Source organism: Bos indicus x Bos taurus, chromosome 9 (assembly GCF_003369695.1).
Source record: "Bos indicus x Bos taurus breed Angus x Brahman F1 hybrid chromosome 9, Bos_hybrid_MaternalHap_v2.0, whole genome shotgun sequence".
In the NCBI taxonomy this organism is placed as follows: domain Eukaryota; kingdom Metazoa; phylum Chordata; class Mammalia; order Artiodactyla; family Bovidae; genus Bos; species Bos indicus x Bos taurus.
This window is the reverse complement of record NC_040084.1, coordinates 70,586,204-70,609,257: the sequence shown is the minus strand read 5'-3', so window position 1 is coordinate 70,609,257 and position 23,054 is coordinate 70,586,204. Positions and strand designations below refer to the sequence as shown.

At 40.6% G+C, this 23,054-nt stretch overlaps 1 protein-coding gene across 1 annotated transcript; it reads right to left on the bottom strand.

The window, feature by feature from the left end:
- Positions 1 to 17,107: 17,107 nt before the first annotated feature.
- On the bottom strand, positions 17,108 to 18,151 carry LOC113898727 (trace amine-associated receptor 7a-like). Its single transcript, XM_027552135.1, has one exon. The coding sequence runs from the start codon at positions 18,137 to 18,139 to the stop codon at positions 17,108 to 17,110; it is 1,032 nt and encodes a 343-aa protein (XP_027407936.1). The 5' UTR covers positions 18,140 to 18,151.
- Between the last annotated feature and the right edge of the window lie 4,903 nt (positions 18,152 to 23,054).

Genomic DNA, 23,054 nt, shown 5'->3' with positions numbered 1-23,054 from the left:
CTTACAATTTTCACAACAGAGAAATTTCTTTTAATTCAACTGTTCTGAAATAGCCTTATTCTGATTTTGACAATAATGTTATCTCTTCACTATTTACAAGACTGGCTGCATAATTTGCAGGGTTGGGCAAAATAAAAATGTGGAGATCTTTATTCAAAAATATGAAAAATAGTGCCCTCAAAGTATCAAGCTTTCCCCCTTCTCTGCAGTTTCTCTCGACCAGCCAAGATGTTTGCTTTTTGCTATGGAATGCCTCTTTCTCGGACATGGAGATACTTGCAGGGCAAGTGCAGGTCTCAAAGGTGCCTGGAGACCTGCCCTGTGACTCAGTGATCCAACCACTACCAGGCTCCCCCTCCCACCAACCGCTGAAATAATAGTCCAGGCTCAGGTTGGAGTGAGGAAGCTGAGCCAGGTATCTGCCCTTCTCCTGGGCCTGCCACCTCAACCAAAGGCAGATAGACAACTCCCTGAGATGGCAGCCTCTACATCAGGAACCACACAGTACGTGAACTGGTGAAGGAGGGGCTTGGACTCCCTGAATCTCTCAAGTAACATGCTGTGCCCTACCAGCCTGAGATGGGATGACACTTGCCGTGCTTGCCCTGAGACTGCTCAGTGCACACCTGACCACAACCTTCCCTGCATCATATCCCGTCCTCATATAGGATGGAGGGGGGAGTGGCAGTGCTAGTAAGTCTGGGTGAGGAAGGAGAGGCTGAACTGGGCCCAAAGAGCCAGGGGTTGGGGATCAAGTGGATGAGAATCCTTCCCATGAAAACAATTATTCAATTAATCATCTACCAAATTCTTCTGGGGATTACTATCATTTCTTTTCTTTCAATTCTCAAATATAACTTGATTTCTTCCCACTCTTATTTAGTAACCTTGCCTCCCCCTTTTTTGATAATATAACATACAGAATTTAAAGACTGAGAGGGTGGAGAGGTTTGGGGTGCATAATGGAAGCAAGAATCAAGGATGGTTCCAGGCTTTTAGCTTGCCAACAAGAAAGATGCAATAGGAGAAAGAGTACACTAGGGAGAAAGATGATGGGTTAAGTTGGGAGTGGTCAGAGGGACATAAAACTGAGGTTCTTTAGTGAGTGGTTTAGTCTGTAAATTTTTAGCTCAGAAAAGAAACTTTGCCTGATATAATCACATGAAATTCTTCAGCATACTTGTGTTTTGAGAAGTAAATGTGATTGCCTGCTATACACCTGCCATAAAGCAAAGGATATATATCTGATACTCAATAAACATTTGTTGACCAGTTTGGAAGGTATATAGTGAAAATAGAAGGACCTGGATGTGCACCAACTTCAAAGTTATGCCTACAAACAAATACAGATGAGAAAAGATGAAAAAGTGGTCCCACAGACTCCCATGGGATGAAAGTGGTTCGTGAAGGAGAGAATACCAGGAGTGTCAAAGGTTAGTGACAGGTCAGGTTAAATAAAAACTGGAATTGTTTGTTGTCATTAAAAACACTGGATCACTGATGAATATGATTCTATCTCTTCTGATGGAATATTAGAGATAGACTCCAAATTGCAGTGGATTGAGAATTAATGGGAATGAGTACGGAAGACAAAGACACCATGAGCAACGGCTGATATTTTCATGTTAATTAGAAAGAAGAAAAGACATGAATTTCTATTGGGAAACATAGGTTCAGAGAATGCCATGTTGCTATTTAGATTCTGTTTTGATTTGATTCATGTTTATTTTGTTTGGGGATGCTAAAGTAGCTAATGAGGAATACGAGACCAAAGACTGAGCTCTGATCAGAAAAGTTTTACTGCCAAGCCGGGGCGCAAACAAGCACAGATCTAGGCCCTGGGAGACTAGAGTCAAGGGAGCAGAAATAGAGTTTTCTGAAAGCCAAGGGGCCATGAACTACCAATAATTAAGAAAGCAAAGTTTCTGAGTGCTGCTGATAGGGTAATGGAACATGGGTTCACTTGTTAGATAAGCAGCAGCCTGGTTGGAAATGTCTACAAACCTACAAGGAGTGCTTGACTCAGGATTTGGGCCTTGTACTAGATTCCTATTGTTGCTATAAGAAGTCACCACAAATTTAGTGGTTTACAACAACACAAGTTTATTATCTTATAGTTTCTGAGGCTAGAAATTTAAAGGGTCTCATTGGACTAAAACCAGGCATTGACAGTGCTGTCATCCAACTGGAAGCTCTACAGGAGAATATGTCTCTTGTCTTTCCTGACTTCTAGAGGTCAATTGAGGAGCTTCCATGGTGGCTCAGATGGGAAAGAATCTGCCTGCAATGCAGGAAGCCTGGGTTCAATCCCTGGGTCAAGAAGATCCGCTGGAGAAGGGGACGGCAACCCACCCTAGTATACTTGCCTTTAGAATTCCATGGACAGAGGAAGCTGGTGAGCTACATACAGTCCAGTCCATGGGGTCAAAAGAGTTGGACACGACTAACCGGTGTGGCTTCTAGAGGTCACCTGCATTCCTTAGCTTGTAATCCCTTTCTCCAAACAGGATGCTGCTGCTGCTGCTGCTAAGTCGCTTCAGTCATGTCTGACTCTGTGTGACCCCATAGACAGCAGCACGCCAGGCTCCCCCCGTCCCTGGGATTCTCCAGGCAAGAACACTGGAGTGGGTTGCCATTTCCTTCTCCAATGCATGAAAGTGAAAAGTGAAAGTGAAGTCGCTCAGTCATGTATGACTCTTTGCGACCTTATGGACTGCAGCCAACCAGGCTCCTCCATCCATGGGATTTTCCAGGAAAGAGGACTCGAGTGGGGTGCCATTGCCTTCTCTGCCAAACAGGATAGCATCTTCAAATCTCTGACTCTGACTCTTTCCTCATCTCCCTTTTTCATTTGTAATGACCCTTGTGATTCCATTGAGCTCACCTGGATAGTCAAAAATAATCTTGCCATCTCAAAATCCTTAACCATATCTACAAAGTCCACTTAGCCACATAAGGGCCTTGTCCAGTTCACTTCAGAGATTAAGCTATCACTTTGCAACGGCAAATAAGTGATGAAGTCAAGTCAAGTGGAGGAAACTGAAAAAGCCAACATCCACAGGTCTGAGGATTAGTATTAATACATTAAAAACCCCTTGATGGAATCCCTGTAGTGCAAGGTGTGAACTTGGAAGGTTATTTTCAAGAATGATTACTAAGAGAGTTATTCTACAAAACAATCTTCACATTAAGTTAGATTATCATTATGTTTATTTGGCGAAAGACTTTTTTTCTTCTTAGACTTGAGCTTTTTCTCTATTCACAGTCCTGCTGTGGCCACATTACTGGATTTTTGTTACAAAAATATGACAGGTTACAAGCAGTGAGAATCAATCCTTGGCTTTTTTTTTCTCCAGTTAAGAAACATTTTTGTATCTGAACTGGATACCAACAAACAGAAAATGAAACACACATTGCGAGCAACTTGAGAAGGATGAATTACATTACAGGAAAGCATTAAAAATGCCATGGTATTTAGACATACCCTCCTTTCTGAGCTTCTACAACTATCAGTGCTGGTAGAGAAAAGATCATTCTCTTCTCAGGATGTTGTCACTGGGAGAAGATTGCAGTGTCTCTCCATCCACGTGAGAAATAGGTGTAAATCCTCTGAATACTGCTGCTGTGAGATTCTCACAGACAGAAGACTTCACATTCCCATCTGTAGTGGGCTCAATGCTGTACCCCATCCCCACAAGGAATATGCCCATGTTCTAACCCCCAGAGCCAGATGGTCTTTGGAAAAGCTGCCTTCATGAGTTTAATAAGATGAGATCATCCTGTACTACATGGATGGGCACTAAATCCAAGAGCAGTATCCTTAGACAAAAGCTGAGAAAGAGAAGAGAGAAGATGGCCTTGTGAATATGGAGACAGAGATTGGAATGATGCTGCTACAAGCCAAGGAATGCTGGAGTCATCAGAAGCTGGAATAGAATGACTCTACCCAGAGCCTTGGGAGGGGAGCATGGCCCTCTCAGTGCTCTGTCAAGACCTCTAAAATCAGAGGTTTGGATTTCAGACCTCTAGTCTACAGGACTATGAGAGAATACTATGAGAGAATTTCGGTGAGAGAATAAAGCCAGCAAGATTGTGGTCATTTCTTACAGCAGTCCTAGAAAAGAAAACACTCTCCTGGGTACTTTCCATTTCAGTGGTAGAATGGTTGGTGAAGAAGAAATTTCAGCAAAAAATCAAGGAATGAAAATCAACACAATCATTCAAAAAAAAACAGATTTCAGAACTTTGAAAGCAAATTGTAAATAATGTGAGCTTCTATCGTCAGCCATTTAGCAGTCGTCAATCTTATATTGTAGGTATAATTTACCTCATTTTAAAAATAAAGTACATTTTAGAGGAGTTCTAGATTCAAACCATGGGGCTTCCCTGGTAGCTCAGCTGGTAAAGAACCTGCCTGCAATGCAGGAGACCATGATTCTATCCCTGGGTCAGAAAGATCTCTTGGAGAAGGGATAGGCTTACTCCAGTATTCTTGGGCTTTCCCTGGTGGCTCAGATGGTAAAGAATCTGCCTGCAACGCAGGAGACCTGAGTTTGATCCCTGGGTTGGGAAGATCCCCTCGAGAATGGAATGGCTACTTACGCCAGTATTCTTTTTTGGAAAATTCCATGGACAGAGAGCCTGGCAGGCTACAGTCCATGGGGTTGCAAAGAGTCTGACACGACTGAGAGAATTTCCCTTTCACTTCAGTTTCAGGTTCAAAACAAAATTGTGCGGAAGGTACAGAAATTTCCCATGTGCAGCCTACCCCCATGGAAGCATGTCCTCCCCTACTTCAATATCCAGCCCATTTTGAAACTAGACAAGTTAATTTCAGTGACAGAGATGAAAAAGGAATTCAGGTTCAGTCCAAACCCCGTGCTCGTTTCATTCTCCTCACTATGCTGAATGTCAGAACCACCTCCACCAATAAGTCAACTAAGGCCAGGGAGGTGATGAGGAACTTAGAGTGGACAACTGTTTGAAATGAGACCAGTGAGTACAGCTCCTTATACATGGAGAGCTTTACTATCAATTGCATTATTATTTGAAGAGAACTTCTGTAATTTTTCTCTCATTGTGTTTGACTTCTATTCTTTTTGTCATTTCTAAAAAGTAAGAGCTACAATACATGTGTTTGGTATAAGCTATATGGGGAAACCATCTTCTAAACTAAGAAGACAGTGTCCCTAGAGAATGATTGTAGAAGGCTTTGAATCAGAAAGTGCCTGGATATTTGATCTTGGAAAATTTTCCTGAACTCTCCTGGCATCATATTGCTCAGCTCTGACTTGGGAGTAATAATACCCACCATAAAGAGTTGTGTGACTAGAGGTAAGGTAGGAAAGGATTCAACTTATGCTTAACTGAATTACTATGTTATGTTACCAATAACATAGAATAGTACAGGTTAGTACAGTATACAAGAGTTAGAAATATAATAAGCATTAACAAAAATAATAAAACAAGTGCGGGATCTTTACTGCCAATTTACAACTTCACTTCTAAGGACTGAGTAGAATGATGGCACCCCACTCCAGTACTCTTGCCTGGAAAATCCCATGGATGGAGGCGCCTGGTGGGCTGCAGTCCATGGGGTCGCCAAGAGTCAGACACGACTGAGTGACTTCACTTTCACTTTTCGCTTTTCTGCATTGGAGAAGGAAATGGCAACCCACTCCAGTGTTCTTGCCTGGAGAATCCCAGGGATGGTGGAGCCTGGTGGGCTGCCATCTATGGGGTCGCACAGAGTCAGACATGACTGAAGTGACTTAGCAGCAGCAGTAGCAGCTGACATTTAACGTGGGTGAGAAGAATAGTAATAAATTCCAGCAAGCAAGAGGTGAAAGGTGACTTGCATTTGGCATTCTAGAGCAAGTCAGCCTGAAAGGCTGGTGTTGGTGATGATATACCTAAACTGGAGGGATTTCAGGTTTTAGTACAAGTCCACATTCTAAAAATTCAAAAACCAATAACATTGTAAGTTTATGTCTAATTAATTTGGTGACAAATACTGACATAAGGCGATTTCTAATGTTTATTTTTTAATCAGTCTATCTGAATATTCATGCAGATATATCAATATTGTGTTGAATATCTGATTATTGGTGGAGAAATAATAATGTGTTGATGACAAATGCTTCACACACTTCATTGGTTTATTCCAAACATTTAATGGATGTGCCTTTTAAATGAAAAAGAAAAAAATTTGATAACTAGAAGTCCTGGGAGTTTTAGATAAAAGATTGTAGCTGGTAAATGACAAGTCTTAAGTAAAGACAGAGGCAGATTGCAGGTGATATCCTAGAAGGAGAGAATTTCTAGAAACTGTTAGAGGCAGATTACATTTGGTCAAGAGCGTGGACTCTGGGGTCTTCCAGTGATTGTTCAGTGTGAGGAATTTTCCTGCCAGTGCAGGGGACGCAGTTTCCATCCCTGACCCAGGAAGATCCCACAAGCCTAGGAGCCACTGAGCCCGTGTGCCACACTATTGAGCCTGTGCTCTAGACCGTGGGAACTACAACTACTGAGCTCCTGCCATGCAACTACTGAGGCTCCCGAATCTAAAGCCCGTGTTCCTTAAAACAGAAGACACCGCAATGAGAAGCACTGGAACCGCAGGAGAGCAGCCCCACTTGCTACAACTAGAGACAAGCCCACACAGCTGGGAAGACCCAGCAGAGCCTAAAATAAATATAAATTATGTTTTTAAAAAGGCATGGATTCTGGATCCAGTTGCCTAGGGTTGAATCCAGGCTCTCCCCAACTTTGTAACTGACCGAGGACTTGGTTTTTCAGCTGTGAAATGGGGATAATAATATTCCCTTCAACAGAAGGTTATTATGACAACTGTTGGGGTTACTAATTCTAAAGCACATGATATAGTACTTAACTAGCACGTGTTTACACTTTAAATGTTTAAGATCTATATATATTGAGAGTAGTTGTGGAGAGAATGACAGAGTGCTGGGTATTAACATTAAGATGCAAGAAGGAAGAAGGACCCTGTGCCAGTTAACAGTATTAGAGAGAGGCAAGACTGGTACAATCTGATGACCTTGAGGGTTTGAGGGAAGATGGAGGGTGAGTGCTCCACCACCACGAGGAACATGGAAGATGCCCCAATGGAAGGAGAAGTCCAGGAAACCAGATGCATAGAAGAAGCAATGTGAAATATCTACTATAAAAAGGGAAGAATTGTCTTGCATTTTTCCGCCTCTCTTTTTTTTTTTTTTTTGCTACAACTCTGAACCCTCTTGATGAAAGTGAAAGAAGAAAGTGAAAAAGTTGGCTTAAAGCTCAACATTCAGAAAACTAAGATCATGGCATCCGGTCCCATCACTTCATGGCAAATAGATGGGGAAACAGTGGCTGACTTTACTTTTCTGGGCTCCAAAATCACTGCATATGGTGATTGCAGCCATGAAATTAAAAGACGCTTGCTCCTTGGAAGGAAAGTTATGACCAACCTAGACAGCATATTAAAAAGCAAACATTACTTTGCCAACAAAGGTCTGTCTAGTTAAGGCTATGGTTTTTCCAGTAGTCATATATGGATGTGAGAGTTGGACTATAATGAAAGCTGAGTGCAGAAGAATTGATGCTTTTGAACTGTGGTGTTGGAGAAGACTCTTGAGAGTCCCTTGGACTGCAAGGAGATCCAACCAGTCCATCCTAAAGGAGATCAGTCTCCGATGTTCATTGGAAGGACTGATGTTGAAGCTGAAACTCCAATACTTTGGCCACCTCATGCAAAGAGTTGACTCATTTGAATAGACCCTGATGCTGGGAGGGATTGGGGGCAGGAGGAGAAGGGGACGACAGAGGATGAGATGGTTGGATGGCATCACCGATACAATGGACATGGGTTTGGGTGGACTCCGGGAGTTGGTGATGGACAGGGAGGACTGGCGTGCTGCGGTTCATGGGGTCGCAAAGAGTTGGACATGACTAAGCGACTGAACTGAAGTATATTACAGGAATCTAGGTTCTTTCAGGTTAGTCCCTAAAGAGTACTCATGTCATGTTGAGATGAGATGTAAGTTGGAGGCTCTAAGCAACCTAGATGTCTATCAGCAGACGAATGGATAAGAGACTGTGGTACATATACACAATTGAGTATTACTCAGCCATTAAAAAGAATGCATTTGAATCAGTTCTAATGAGGTGGATGAAACTGGAGCCTATTATACAGAGTGAAGTAATCCAGAAAGAAAAACACCAACATAGTATACTAACGCATATATATGGAATTTAGAAAGATGGTAACGATAACCCTGTATGTGAGACAGCAAAAGAGACACAGAGTCTTTTGGACTCTGTGGGAGAGGGAGAGACTGGGATGATTTGGGAGAATGACATTGAAAAACATGTATAATATCATATATGAAATGAATTGCCAGTCCAGGTTCCATGCATAATACAGGATGCTTGGGGCTGGTGCACTGGGATGACCTAGAGGGATGGTATGGGGAGGGAGGTGGGAGGGGGGTGCAGGATGGGGAACACGTGTATACCCATGGCAGATTCATGTTGATATATGGCAAAACCAATACAATAGTGTAAAGTAATTAACCTCCAATTAAAATAAATAAATTTATATTAAAAAAATAAATAAATTGGAGGCTCTTCCTAAGGCCTTCATAAGACCATCTTAAGTAAATGCATTTGCATCAGATAAAGATCAAGATTAGGCAGCAGTCATGTTTCTCAAGGATTTAGAGAACACTAGGCAGCATTTGGAGTCAAGCTTTGGTTGTCTTGCATCATCTACAGTTTTCAGTCTCATATCTACATTGGACATTTGTTTACAGGCTTTGAACTTCTCTAAGACATTCCTCAAATTAAAGTCTGTTTAATAAATTCCCCAGTGGCTAAGAATGTGAGGTATTCCTCAGTTATGATGAAAGCGGGAGAAAGATGCGTTAATGATGCTCTGTGGTCTTTCCAGTGCCCAAACTCAGAAGCTTGCTAATGAGAAGGGGAGAGACATATTTTGTACTCTTGTCTCTTTGGATTAGAGTCAAGAGGTAACCAAACACAAAGCAGGGTCAGAGTCTTAAACTATAAATAAACAGCCCCTGGCATTGGCCACTTTGATCAATGTATCTAATTTACAGTCTAAGCAATTCTTCAAGTTGGTGCCTAACTGAATCAGTTCTTACCTAGATTCACCATACAGTCCATTTGTATTTAACAAGTATTTCTTAGAAATGTGTATAACTGCTTATAGAATATTTTGGGGGTGAGAAACAGTACAAAATTACATTCTCTCCCGTCACAGCCCAGTGTGCTCTAACATATCTTCCTTTTTATCCCTTCATGAGATTTCAAGCAGACCCCAGAGCTGTCCAGTCACTCTGAGTGTTAAAAATTTCCATTTTGATCTACACTAATTTAAAACCATAATCTCTATCAAATCGACTATCTGCATTCTCACTGAACCCAGACTAGCCAAGCCTAAGTTTAAAACTCTGGATTTTAGGGAAACAGCATGTCTGGTCATTTATTCCTTATCCCGCCCTCCTTTTCTGCTCTATCCCATAGAGAGAAGAAGAGAGTAGAAGAAAAAGAGCACAATCATTCTGTGCCCAATTTGGTTCCTTGTAATCTTCATTTTGGAGAAGGCAATGACACCCCACTCCAGTACTCTTGCCTGGAAAATCCCATGGATGGAGGAGCCTGGTAGGCTGTAGTCCATGGGTCGCTAAGAGCCGGGCACGACTGAGCACCTTCCCTTTCACTTTTCGCTTTCATGCATTGGAGAAGGAAATGGCAACCCACTCCAGTGTTCTTGCCTGGAGAATCCCAAGGACGGGGGAGCCTGGTGGGCTTCCGTCTACGGGATCGCACAGAGTTGGACATTACTGAGGCGACTTAGCAGCAGCAGCAGCAACCTTCATTTAGTGGTCACAACCTCTGTGTATGAGCCTTCTAACGGCATCTCACTCCTGCATCGCATATCTGGGGGCTGCAGGCATCTGCACAGGAGGCATTCCCACCCCAGGTCCCTAGTCCTTGTGATCAGTGCTGGTTTGGCCTTTCTCAGCATCCTCCTCAAGTCCTGCAGAAAGTGTCACAGTTGCCTGACACAGCCTAAAGTGGGAGGGCTGAGGAAGGGCCAAACCAAACTGGCTTCCACTGGCCTCCAGACCTCATGAAAGTGATGCATCTCTGGCACCAGAATCATTAACAGTATGGCCTTCTCTCCCCACTGGCCCATTTCTCCTCCCAGCCATCTCTCTCCATTTCTACTTTCCTCTGCTTAACATGGCTTTCCAGATGGTGCTAGTGGTAAAGAACCCACCTGCCAATGCAGGAGATGTAAGAGACTCAGGTTCAATTCCTGGGTGGGAAAGAATCCTTGGAGGAGGGCATGGCAACCCACTCCAATATTCTTGCCTGGAGAATCCCATTGACAGACGAGACTGGTGGGCTACAGTACAGGGTCGCAAAGAGTCAGACACGACTGAGGTGACTTAGCGTGCACGCACTGCTTAACACAAACACAGAGCAGGTCAGCAAGCAATTGAAGAAGCAGATTTAAAGAGGCAATTAAGATTGAATCATCTTGCCAGTACCTTCTTCACTGGAGTAGTTTCCTGAACAAAGGACCCCAGAAGAAAAGTCTGCCTGGAGAGATTCTAAGAAGTCAAGAGAGGTCAGCTGGAGGGGTGTGGGGGGGTGGTTCACCCCACATTAGGGAACTGAACAGTGGGTGGATTCCCCCAAAAGAAGTTACATGTATACCTCATCACTGAGCCTACAGTTGGGCTTCTGCCACAATCAAGACATAGGTCATTAATACTATGACACTACAAGGCATGAGAACACAGCTTTCATCTCTTTATTAATACTCTTTTTATTCTTGTTCCATCCTGGAGGGTGGTTGGGGCTCCAAGCAGAAACTGGGAGTGAAAGGAAGAGGCCTAAGCCTGGATGGCACTGACTGGGGTAGGAAAGATAAGATTACTTAACTGGATGTGATTTTAAAGCTTTACTCTGAATTATAAAGACCTTATCATGACTTCATAAATTTTGGAAATTGAATGGAAAATAGTAATACCTTCCCAGAATGTTCTTAACATGTGGGGAAGGGAGAATCAGTAGAGTAGATTTGCCTGCTCTAGGAGATAAATGGTAAAGCTGTTTTATGTTTGAGATGCACCAAGTTCAGACTGTCCCAAATCTAGTGACATATTCGATGGGCCAGACTTCCTAATCAGACTAGAAGGAAGGATGAAGCTAATGACTAGAGTTCTGTTCTTTTATGCTTTTCCTGAATAATTTGAAAACTTCTTCACATCATCTCATTATAGATTTTCAAAAATCTCATTTATTTCTTAGAAAGTGAATGATAATTATTTAAACAATCACTCAGTAGTTCTGAGTACATTCTTAATTTTCCCCTATTTAAGTTTTCATCATCAGAAGTAAATTTACTGTTGATGAAGTGCTCTTCGAAAAGTGACCGTTTGATTTCTGGGTCAGTATTTAGGGCTGACATTTCAAAACGTGAAAAAATCCATCTGCTAAGACATGAGCAATGACTGGTCAGAAAGGATGCTCTTTTGAGAGATAGCTAATCTGTGGAGATGCCCACCTTTGCTTTCCATTGATCTTTCATTGTTGGATCATGTCAAGGCTTGAGAGGTGTAGGAGGCTCAGGTCAATAGATGTTTACCAACAAGCAGTTAAGCATTTCATCATTTTCACAATGGAATGGTTGAATTGGTACATAGCATCTGAAGATTAGCCCTGTCAAGATAAGTGAGCCGATAATTTACTTCCGATATCCCAGTAAGATGCCCTAAAGTATATCTCTGAAAGATCAAAATGAGATAGGGTCAAACAGATGGAAAACCCTAGGTACAGAAAGTACAACTCACATTAAACACAGTGAAAGTTTATAAGAAGGGTAAGAGAAATATTCTTTCCATAGGACCTGGGAGAAATTCTTAATCCCAGAAAAAAGCAGTTGAAGAATAAGCACAAGAAAATAATAAAAATGATCCTAGAGAAAGTTTCCTCTGAGCTAAAGAATCTAAACTCCCAATGTAAATGCCTACCAACTACAAAGAGACAAAACAAAACAAAAAATAGAGGTGCTAAATATAAACAAATATAAAGAGAAATTCTTAAAAGTTCCTAGGAACAAAGGCCAGGGAGAACTAGTCTATGAAAATGGAATGAACACCATACTGGGACCAAGCTTCTCATCAGTACACTAGGTCCAAGAAGACAATGGAGTTATGTTTTTGAAGTTGCAAGATAATTTATTTTTGGAAATATAACTCTTGTGAAAATTAAAACTATAATTGAAATCCTATAAAATTTAAAAAAACTTTTTGGAATTGTTGCTGTTCAATTGCCAAGTCTTGCCCGACTCTTCATGACCCCAGGGACTGGAGCACGCCAGACTTCTCTGTCCCTCATTGTTTCCCAGAGTTTGCCCAAGTTCATGTCCAATGAATTGGTGATGCCATCCAACCATCTCATCTTCTGTCACCCTCTTCTCTTTCTGCCTCAAATAAGAAGTAATATATAATCGATAATTATATATAGTATACATTTCTATATACTATAAAATACAATATGGTAGCTCAGATGGGAAAGAATCTACCATCAATGCAGGAGACCCAGGTTCAATCCCTGGGTCAGGAATATCCCCTGGAGATGGAAATGGCTACCCATTCCTGTATTCTTGCCTGGAATTGCATGGGCAGAGGAGCCTGGTGGGTTACAGTCCTTGGGGTTGCGTAGAGTCAGACACAACTGACTAACATTTTCACTTTTCACAATATAACAAATGTTTTATTATATTAAGTTATAATTAATAAACATGATTGTATAACATACATTTATAAATAAAATTTGCATTAATATAAAATTGAGCAAGAATCAGACGGTCATGGATCATTAGAACCAGGCCAGCCACATCTAAGGGAGTAGAGGTGAGGCAATTCTTAGAAAGGAGACCTTGTGCCAAGACTAGGGGGAGGAGAGGATGAAAGTAGATTTCTACACTTCTCAGCAAGGCCCAGTCCAGCCAGACACCTCCTGGAGGGTGGCCAAGCCCCCTTCTGTGAATTCATGAGACTGGCTATCTTGCTCAAGCACTTAAGTACTTGTGACCTGCATCTAGAAAGAGATGGTTCAAACCAAACTTCAGTCAATAGGTGAGATGAATAAACAAATTGTGCTCAATTCACACAGTGAAATGCTGCTGCTACTGCTGCTAAGTTGCTGCAGTCGTGTCCAACTCTGTGCGACCCCAGAGACGGCAGCCCACCAGTTTCCCCCATCTCTGGGATTTTCCAGGCAAGAATACTGGAGTGGGTTGCCATCTCCTTCTCCAACGCATGAATGTGAAAAGGGAAAGTGAAATCGCTCAGTCGTGTCCGACTCTTAGCGACCCCATGGACTGCAGCCTACCAGGCTTCTCCGTCCATGGGATTTTCCAGGCAAGAGTACTGGAGTGGTGTGCCATTGCCTTCTCCACAGTGAAGTGGTAGTCCATCACAAAGAAAAAAGACTAAAATATATTTTTTTTAATTTTTTTATTATTATTATTATTTTTTTACTTTAAAATATTGTGTTGGTTTTGCCATACATCAACATGCATCTGCCATGGGTGTACACCTGTTCCCCAACCTGAACCCCCCTCCTACCTCCCTCCCCATACCATCCCTCTGGGTCACCCCAGAGCACCAGCCCCAAGCTTCCTGTATCCTGCATCAAACCTGGACTGGCAATTCATTTCTTATATGATTTTATACATGTTTTAACGCCATTCTCCCAAATCATCACCCCCCCCGCCTCGATTCATGCTTTGACATGGGTTATTCTCCAAATTACTATACAGAGTGAAATAATTCAGACAGAAATGAGTATGTATAACTTATAGCTGTATTTATATAAAATGCTAGAAGTACAAACTAGTATAGAGTGACATAAAGCTGATCAGTGGCTGTGTGGGGATGGAAGAGGGTTGAGTGCATAGGGATGAGCAGGAAGGACATTACAAAGAACATGAAGAAACTTTGAGGAGATAGGTATGTTCAGTCTTGATTTTGGTGATGATTTTACAGGTATCTACAAATGTCAAAACTTATCAAATCGTATAGTTTAAATATGTTCAATTTATATGTCCATTATGAAAAATATTTAATTATGAGCTTCTCTGTTAAAAAAAATTTAAATATGGGGAGTTCCCTGGTGGTCCAGTGGTTAGGATTCAATGCTTTCACTTCCATGGCTTGGGTTCAAAACCGGATGGGCTAACTGAGATTCTGTAAGCCATGTAGTGCAGCCAAGAAAAATTTTAAATTACTTAATTAATTATTTTAAAGGGATGGTTCAGAATAGATCATCTCAAAGTCACCTTCAGTTTTATTATTTTGTACATTTATCATAGCAGACTAACAATTGAATGGCCAAGAAACTGTGACCAGCTTGCTTTTCTTGGTGTGTGAATTTTTCTGTCTCTGATTTCATCTCCAAATGTCTGACAGAGAGGGATGGTCTTTCCAGAGGTACATCCCAATAACCACAAAATAAGTGTGAAGTGTCTGTAATTTGCATATCACAATAACCACTATGATGCATAAAGAATTATTTCTTTTATATACTCAGGCACATAAATGAGAAGAAGCTTGTGCTTTTAGAAAGAAAGATATTAAATATTCACCAAAATACAATGATATGTTGATCTGGGGAAGAAAGGAGCAAAATTAAATCATTTGTTAAATATATGTGAAAAGGGACTTAAAAAACAGGAAGACAAGTGTAAAAGTACTAAACTAGACGTTAGAAGTGCTTATTTGAATCCAGAAGCTTAGATATGAATCCAAAATCTGCTAAGATATTCAGCAGATTTTGTAAGCACTTTGTAGCTTTTTCTATTTTAAAATGGTCAGTATGATTTCTCTATAGCTTGTGGCACAGGAATAGAGAAACTTACTACATTGAAAGCACTAAATCAAAATAAATTGATGATTGTCAGCATTGGAAGAGTTGTGTATAAACTAATACTAAGCAGTCTAGGGTGCCTTTCGGAGAAGGCGATGGCACCACACTCCAGTATTTTTGCCTGGAAAATCCCATGGATGGAGGAACCTGGTAGGGTGCAGTCCATGGGGTCACTAAGAGTCAGACATGACTGAGCAATTTCACTTTCACTTTTCACTTTCCTGCACTGGAGAAGGAAATGGCAATCCACTCCAGTGTTCTTGCCTGGAGAATCCCAGGGACGGGGATGCCTGGTGGGCTGCCGTCTATGGGGTTGCATAGAGTCGGACATGACTGAAGCGACTTAGCAGTAAGGTGCCTTTAAATTATCTGTATCATCTTTACTCATAAAATGAAGATGAGAGAGTTTCATTCAAGCATAGTATATTCAGAAAAAGTTCACTGTCTCAGGAAAGGCTTACCAGCTTAAAGCATTTCTTTAATAATAGAAACGATGTGCTAATATATTTCTGATCTTATATAAATCAAGAAATTAAAGAAAAATAACAAGAATATTTTTAATATGTATTCACTCTTGCCCCAAAGATATGATGCTCTGATCTTTAAATTTTGATGTCTGATTACAACAATCTAAAAGTTAGAAGAGAATCAAGCAATTAACTCACTCAGTGCATGGGACACACAGCACCCTCCAATCTTAAGACCCAGACAAGTCTTCATGTCTGAAAAGCTGGTGAATGTTATACAAAGTGAATAGCTTAGCTTACCCAATGTGAGTTGCTTAAATTACTTCAGTTTCAAATCTGTGGGTCACACAATGTGTTTACCAGCCTGTCTATCATCATTTATCTCCTTCATTTCACTTTTCTATTCTTTTGGGTGTTTTTTAATTTGGACATTTCATGTAAATCATTGAAAGCCCTTATAAATAATTTTGGTACATTTAATTACTATACTTTAATAAAATAAATGTTTAAAAAATAATATTTTTGGTACAATGCAAAAGTGAACAAATATAAAATTAATTTAAGATAGAGTACAGTAATGAGTGACAGTCTTAAAACCCATGTTCTAAAGATATGTTAACTGGTAAAATTTCTGAACCAAAATGAAATTGTAGGAGTAGAATTAATCAGTACAAAGAAGCTTACTGAATGATCAAATACTATTAATGACACCAATCACCTTTCCCATAGCAAAGACTTAAATGGATGTTATAGTCACTCTTTCTCTCTGGGTTGATCTTACCCGACTCTGAGATCATATTTCTGGACCACAAATCTGAACACCTGACAGTAAGGAGTCACAACTTTGCCCTCCCTGAGCCAGGATGTCTCTGAGTATTCCCCAGCTGCATGTGCATTTTAATAGAGAAATATTACAATCACGAAAATATAAAGAGAAGTAATAACCAAGGCTGAACTATTATAAAGCAATACAAGGGAGGATTTAGAATAATAAAAACATAGTAGGTTTTTTTTTTTTTTTCTACACATTCTTTTCAGCTTCTCTGATAGCTCAGTTGATAAAGAATCTCCAATGCAGGAGACCCTCGTTAGATTCCTGGGTAGGGAAGATCCACTGGAGAAGGGATAGGCTACCCATTCCAGTATACTTGGGCTTCCCTCGTGGCTCAGTTGGTAAAGAATCCACCTGCAATGCAGGAGACCTGGGTTCAACCCCTAAGTTGGGAAGATCCTCTGGAGAAGGGAAAGGCTACCCACTCCAGTATTTTGACCTGGAGAGTTCCATGGACTGTATAGTCCATGGGGTGGCAAAGAGTAAGACACGACCGAACGACTTTCACTTTCTTTATACATTCTTTTAAATTTTCTCAAGAATGCTACAAAGGAGAGGTTATTAACTAGAGACATAAAGAGACGTTCAGAGATGGAAGCAGCCCAAGATCGGTGTTAAATTGCCATGTTTCTGGCTCCAAGGTCATGCTGTTTCCGTTACATACAGGGATTTATGTTATAGTTACCAAAGAATGATGAATCTGAATTTAAGTGTTTGGGTCAAATTTGAAGCATAATTTATTTTACATTAGAAGACCTTAAACACACATGACTAAATTTTCTACCCAGAGTGTGTTCACTGTGAATCTACTGTCAATTCCTCCATCTAAAATGTAGACTTACCCAGAAAATACATTTACTGTTAAGGAATTCTCTCTCAAGAATTTGCCAGTGACAATGAGTTTGATGGCTTTTCGAAACCAAGGATAAAAGAACGCATAAATCAAGGGGTTCATAGCTGAGTTATAATAAGCAATCCAAACCAATATTTCATAAACATATGTGGGAGTGATGAAACCTAGGAAGGCATCAATGATGGAACCCAGGAAGTAAGGCAGCCAGGAGATCAGAAACGCTAGCACTGCAATGCCCAGCGTTTTTGCAGCCTTTCTCTCCCTCTTGGCCATTCTGTCTTGGTAGCTGTATGAGCATCGCCCAGTCTTATTGTTCAGATTCTCAATTTTTCTAGCCTGTTGTTTAGCGATGAGGAAAATATTGGAGTAAAGAACTATCATCACAAGGGTGGGAATGAAGAATAAAGTGAAATTCACTAATACCCAACTTTGATTCACTGCAAATTGACAGCCTCCCACACAGGTGAGAGCACTTACTAGATCCTCCAGTCCAGCTGCATTCGCTCCTGAGCCAAGAAGGGAAAAAGAATAAATAACTGAAAAGAGCCAGGAGAAGGCAACACACATGCCAGAAACAGACATAGTGAACCTAGTTGGATAGACCAGGGGGTCAGTGATCGCAATGTACCTGTCCAGAGAGATAAAGCACAAGTGGTAGATGGAAGCATAACAGAATGACCCATCAAAACAAGTGTGAAATTTACAGTAACTTTCCCCAAAGTACCAGCAGCTCTCCACGGACCTCACTGTGCTGAAGGGCATCACAGTCACTCCTATCAAGAAGTCTGCACAGGCCAGGGAGGCAATCAAGCAATTGGTTGGAGAATGCAGCTGATTGAAGTGAAGAATGGAAATCATTACCAAGAGGTTTCCAAATATAGCCAGCACAGTTCCAAAGGTGAACACTGTGTACAGGATGAGGCAGGGAGCTGGTGAGTAGGGGGTTTTCACACAGGATCCATTCAGGTGCTCGTAGCAGAGCTGCACAGCTGCAACAGTGGATGAGCTGCTGTTCATGGTGCTGCTGTAGATAGCACGTAAACATCCGGAGAAGGTCCTCCCTCTTTCAATCAAATAAAATAGAACAAAGATCTTTGAACCAGTTATTTCTGTTATAATTACCAAACATTATCGTGTGACCTGTCATGTATTTATGTTAGTTTTAATCTCTGAACATATTAAATAACTGTATATTGAATTTGAATTTATTTTAATTTTAGAATATAAAGTATTATTTTTATACTTAAAATGTACTCTGAAACAATATTCTAAATTGAATAATAATTTAACTTCAAATAAATCTGTTGCAAATTTTCTTTTCCCACAAAAGATGTCTTACCTTACAATATAACAACAATCTTTTATTACCTGGCTGATGTTTGGCTGGGTATTCCTCTTTGTCAAAGTTAGCACGGTGCGTGTTATTCATTCATTGTTATTCATTCATTACCTTTTATGGAAGCCCATATAATGCCAGTGGTAAAACTCCTGCCTGCCAATGCAGGAGATGCAAAAGACGCAGGTTACCTTTTACTACTCACCTCCAAACTATCTAACAAGTTAATGCCAAATCCCCCCAGGAAGCACAGCCAAATCCCATATCCAAAATCATCTACAGTGGAGTCTCTATGGTGCAAAGTGTGAAGAAGAAGAAATTCACACTTTTAATCTCCAATTAAAATTTATTATTTGATGTAGAATAGCATGGATACAAAACCCAAGGAAAAAGAATAAACACTCTCACTCATAATGAAGCAGAAAATAAAATAAAATTAACAGCATATAAAGAGATGATACATCTTGATTAGAGTCTATGCCAACAGAAGTTTGCTTTAACAAAAGAAAATCTATTACTATAATTCACCATTTAACAGATTTAAATTGTATGATCATCCAATGAAATACAAAATTCCATCTGATATATTTCAAAATTTATTCATTGCTAAAAGGAAAAAGTCTTAGCTAAGTAAAAATATGAGATCTTTTTATCTGAAGAGGTCTACACAAAAAACCTATTGCACAGGATATATTGCAGAGAGATATTTAAGAACATTCTCTTTAAGATGAATAAAAACTCAGAGACACTTCAGTAGGAGAAAATTTTTGAGCTGTAAGGCATGCAAGATATCTGTAAATTCAAATGCATTCCAGTCATTCATGTATATTACATTTATATTTGCTTATTTATTGTATAGACCTTGTCAGGAAAATGAGAGTTATCAAGGGAATAGTTCATGCAAAGATGGACACAATAAAGGACAGAAATGATAATGACCTAATAGAAGCAGAAGAGATTAAGAAGAGGTGACAAGAATACACAGAAGAACTGTCCAAAAAAGGTCTTAGAGATTCAGATAACCATGATGGTGTAGTCATTCATCTAGAGCCAGACATCCTGGAGTGTGAAGTCAGATGGGCCTTAAGAAGCATTACTATGAACAAAGCTAGTGGAGGTGATGGAATTCTAGCTGAGCTATTTCATATCTTAAAAGATGATGCTAAAAAAAAAAAAAAAAGATGATGCTGTGAAAGTGCTAACTCAATAGGCCAGGAAATTTGGAAAACTCAACAGTGGCCACAGGACTGGAAAAGGTCAGTTTTCATTCCAGTCCCAAAGAAGGACAACGTCCAAAAGGTTCAAACTACCGCACAATTGTGCTTATTTCACATGCTAGTAAGGTAATGCTCAAAGCTCTCCAAGCTAGGCTTCAACGGTGAACTGAGAACTTCCAGAGGTACAAGCGGGATTTAGAAAAGGCAGAGGATCTAGAGATCAAATTGCCATCATCCGCTGGATCAGAGAAAAAGCAAAAGAATTCCAGAAAAACATCTGCTTCATTGACTTTGCTAAAGCATTTGATTGTGTGGATCACAACAAACTGTGGGAAATTGTTCAAGAGATGGGAATACCAGACCACCTTACCTGCCTCCTGAGAAGTGCTGTATGAGAAGCCCTCCTTGAAGAAGCAACAATTAAAACTAGACATGAAACAATGGACTGGTTCAAAACTGGGAAAACAGTACATTAAGGCTATATATTGTCACCCTGCTTACTTAACTTGTATGCGGAGTATATCATGCAAAATGCTGGGCTGGATAAAGTGCAAGCTGGAATCAAGATTGCCAGGAGAAATATCAGTAACTTCAGATATGCAGATGACACCAGCCTAGGGGCAGAAAGTGAAAAGGAGGTGAAAGGTGAAAGACAAGAGTAAAATATCTGGCTTACAATTCAACATTCAAAAGACTAAGTTCATGGCCTCCAATCCCATCACTTCATGGCAAATAGAGGGGGAAAAATGGAAACAGTGACAGACTTGATTTTCTTTAGCTTCGGAATCACTATGGATGGTGTCTGCAGCCCTGAAATTTAAAAATGCTTATTCCTGGGAAGAAAAGCTATGACAAAGTTAGCATATTAAAAGCAGAGATATTACTTGCCAACAAAGGTCCATATAGTCAAAGCTATGGTTTTTCCAGTAGTCATGTATGGATGTGAGAGTTGGACCATAAAGAAAGCTGAGCCTGAAGAATTTATGTTTTCAAATTGTGGGGCTGGAGAAGAATCTTGAGAATCCCTTGCACAGCAAGAAGATCAAACCAGTCAGTCCTAAAGGAAATCAATCCTGAATATTCATTGAAAGGACTAATGCTAAAGCTCCAATACTTTGGCCTCCTGATGCAAAGAGCTGACTCATTGGAAAAGACCCTGATGCTGGGAAAGATTGAGGGCAGGTGGAGAAAGGGGCGATAAGAGGATGAGATGGTTAGATAAGACCACCATCTCAATGGACAAGAGTTTGAGCAAACTCAGGGAGACAGTGAGGGACAGGGAAGCCTGGTGAACCACTCTCCATGGGGGGTCACAAAGAGTTGGACATGACTTAGCGACTGAATTACAACAGCAATACAACAACGTTTATAAAATGTGATAATATTGGACCATTTTGTCTTTTACTGGACTCCAAAGAGATTGCTTCTAAATTTTCATCTCTCAGTGTGCTGAATTTCAGTGATATATTTTTATCACTTTAAAGAAGGAAACAATGAGCAATCAAAACTTTGAATAGAACTCAGACAAGATCAAAGAGCTTCATTCTCATACTTAGTATTAACATGATCTTGTGTCTTTGTTACTTTTCTCTTGAGTAATAATATGATAGATTCACTCCTACCTACTAATGGAGAAGGAAATGGCAACCCACTCCAGTGTTCTTACCTGGAGAATCCCAGGGACGGGGAAGCCTGGTGGGCTGCCGTCTCTGGGGTCGCACAGAGTCGGACCCGACTGAAGCGACTTAGCAGCCTACCTACTAATGAGTTTTCCTGGAATCATTTTGCCAACTCTAATTCAGTCATCTAAGGCTGCTGCTGCTGCTGCTGCTAAGTCGCTTCAGTCGTGTCCGACTCTGTGCGAACCCATAGACTGCAGCCCACCAGGCTCCGCCGTCCCTGGGATTCTCCAGGTAAGAACACTGGAGTGGGTTGCCATTGCATCTAAGGCTAAGGAGGTCATAATACAGTACCAACAAAAGCATTACATGCTTGTGTAATTAGAAAGCCTTGATCAGCCAACCTGGGTAGTGATATTTAGGAAAGACTATTCTGAAGTGATCTTCCCTGTAGCTCAGATGGTAAAGAATCTGCCTACAATGCAGGAGACCTGGGTTCGATCATCGGGTCAGGAACATGCTCTGGAGAAGGGAATGGCAGTCCACTTCAGTGTTGTTGCCTGGAGAATCCCATGGACAGAGGAGCCTGGCAGGCTATAGTTCGTGGAGTGGCAAAGAGTCAGACACGACTGAGCAACTAACACTGCTACTGCTATCCTGGAGTGAATGCAAGAATCTGCTCTTTTGTTTTCTTTTTCTTTTGTTGAGTTTCACATACTCACTACATGCTCAAAAGAAATTTCATATTCAGAATTGCACTAGAGATTTTGGTATAATATATAACAATAGAATATTTTTCCTACCCATAGGAAGTATTTTTAAAATCTTTAATTTTCCTTTGGTCTATCTATAATTTAATTTAGTAACAGTGTAATTCTGTATGACATTCATTGAATGGAACTATTATCTGACTCTTTCACTTAATTTTTTCTATGTGCTCTATGCTCTAAAAATAGGAAGATGTCCTTTTTTAAAATCTGCTGCAGTTAATCTGATGTATTGAGGATAGTAAGTGATAACGTGAAAATGTACTTATTTTTATCATGCTACTGCTCTACTTTACTCCCTCTTTTTCCAAGCCCAGTCTTCCATTTATGGAAATTAATCCTACAGTCCCAAACTAATCCTCCCTTCTATTTGCCTACTTTTGCCTACACAGGTCCAAACATGCTTGGGGATTCCTCAAAAGTCCTTTTACTGAAAAATAAGGTTGAATGGCTACTCACACCAGTATTCTTGCTTGGAGAATTCCATGGACAGAGGAGCCTGGCGGGCTACAGTCCAGTCCATGGGGATGCAGAGTCTGACACGACTGAGCGAATTTCCCTTTCACTTCAGTTTCAGGTTCAAAACAAAATTGTGCGGAAGGTACAGAAATTTCCCATGTGCAGCCTTCCCCCATGGAAGCACGTCCTTCCCCACTTCAATATCCAGCCAATTTTGAAACTAGACAAGTTAATTTCAGTGACAGAGAGGAAAGAGGGATTCAGGTTCAGTCCAAACCCCGTGCTCCTCATTCTCCTCACTATGCTGAATGTCAGAACCACCTCCACCAATAAGTCAGTCAAGGCCAGAGAGGTGATGAGGAACTTAGTTAGAGAGGACAACTGTTTGAGATGAGACCAGTGAGTACAGCTCCTTATACTGTGGAGAGCTTTATTATCAATTGCATTATTATTGGAAGAGAACTTCTGTAATTCTTCTCTCATTGTGTTTGATTTATATATTTTTTGTCATTTCTAAAATGTAAGAGCTACAAT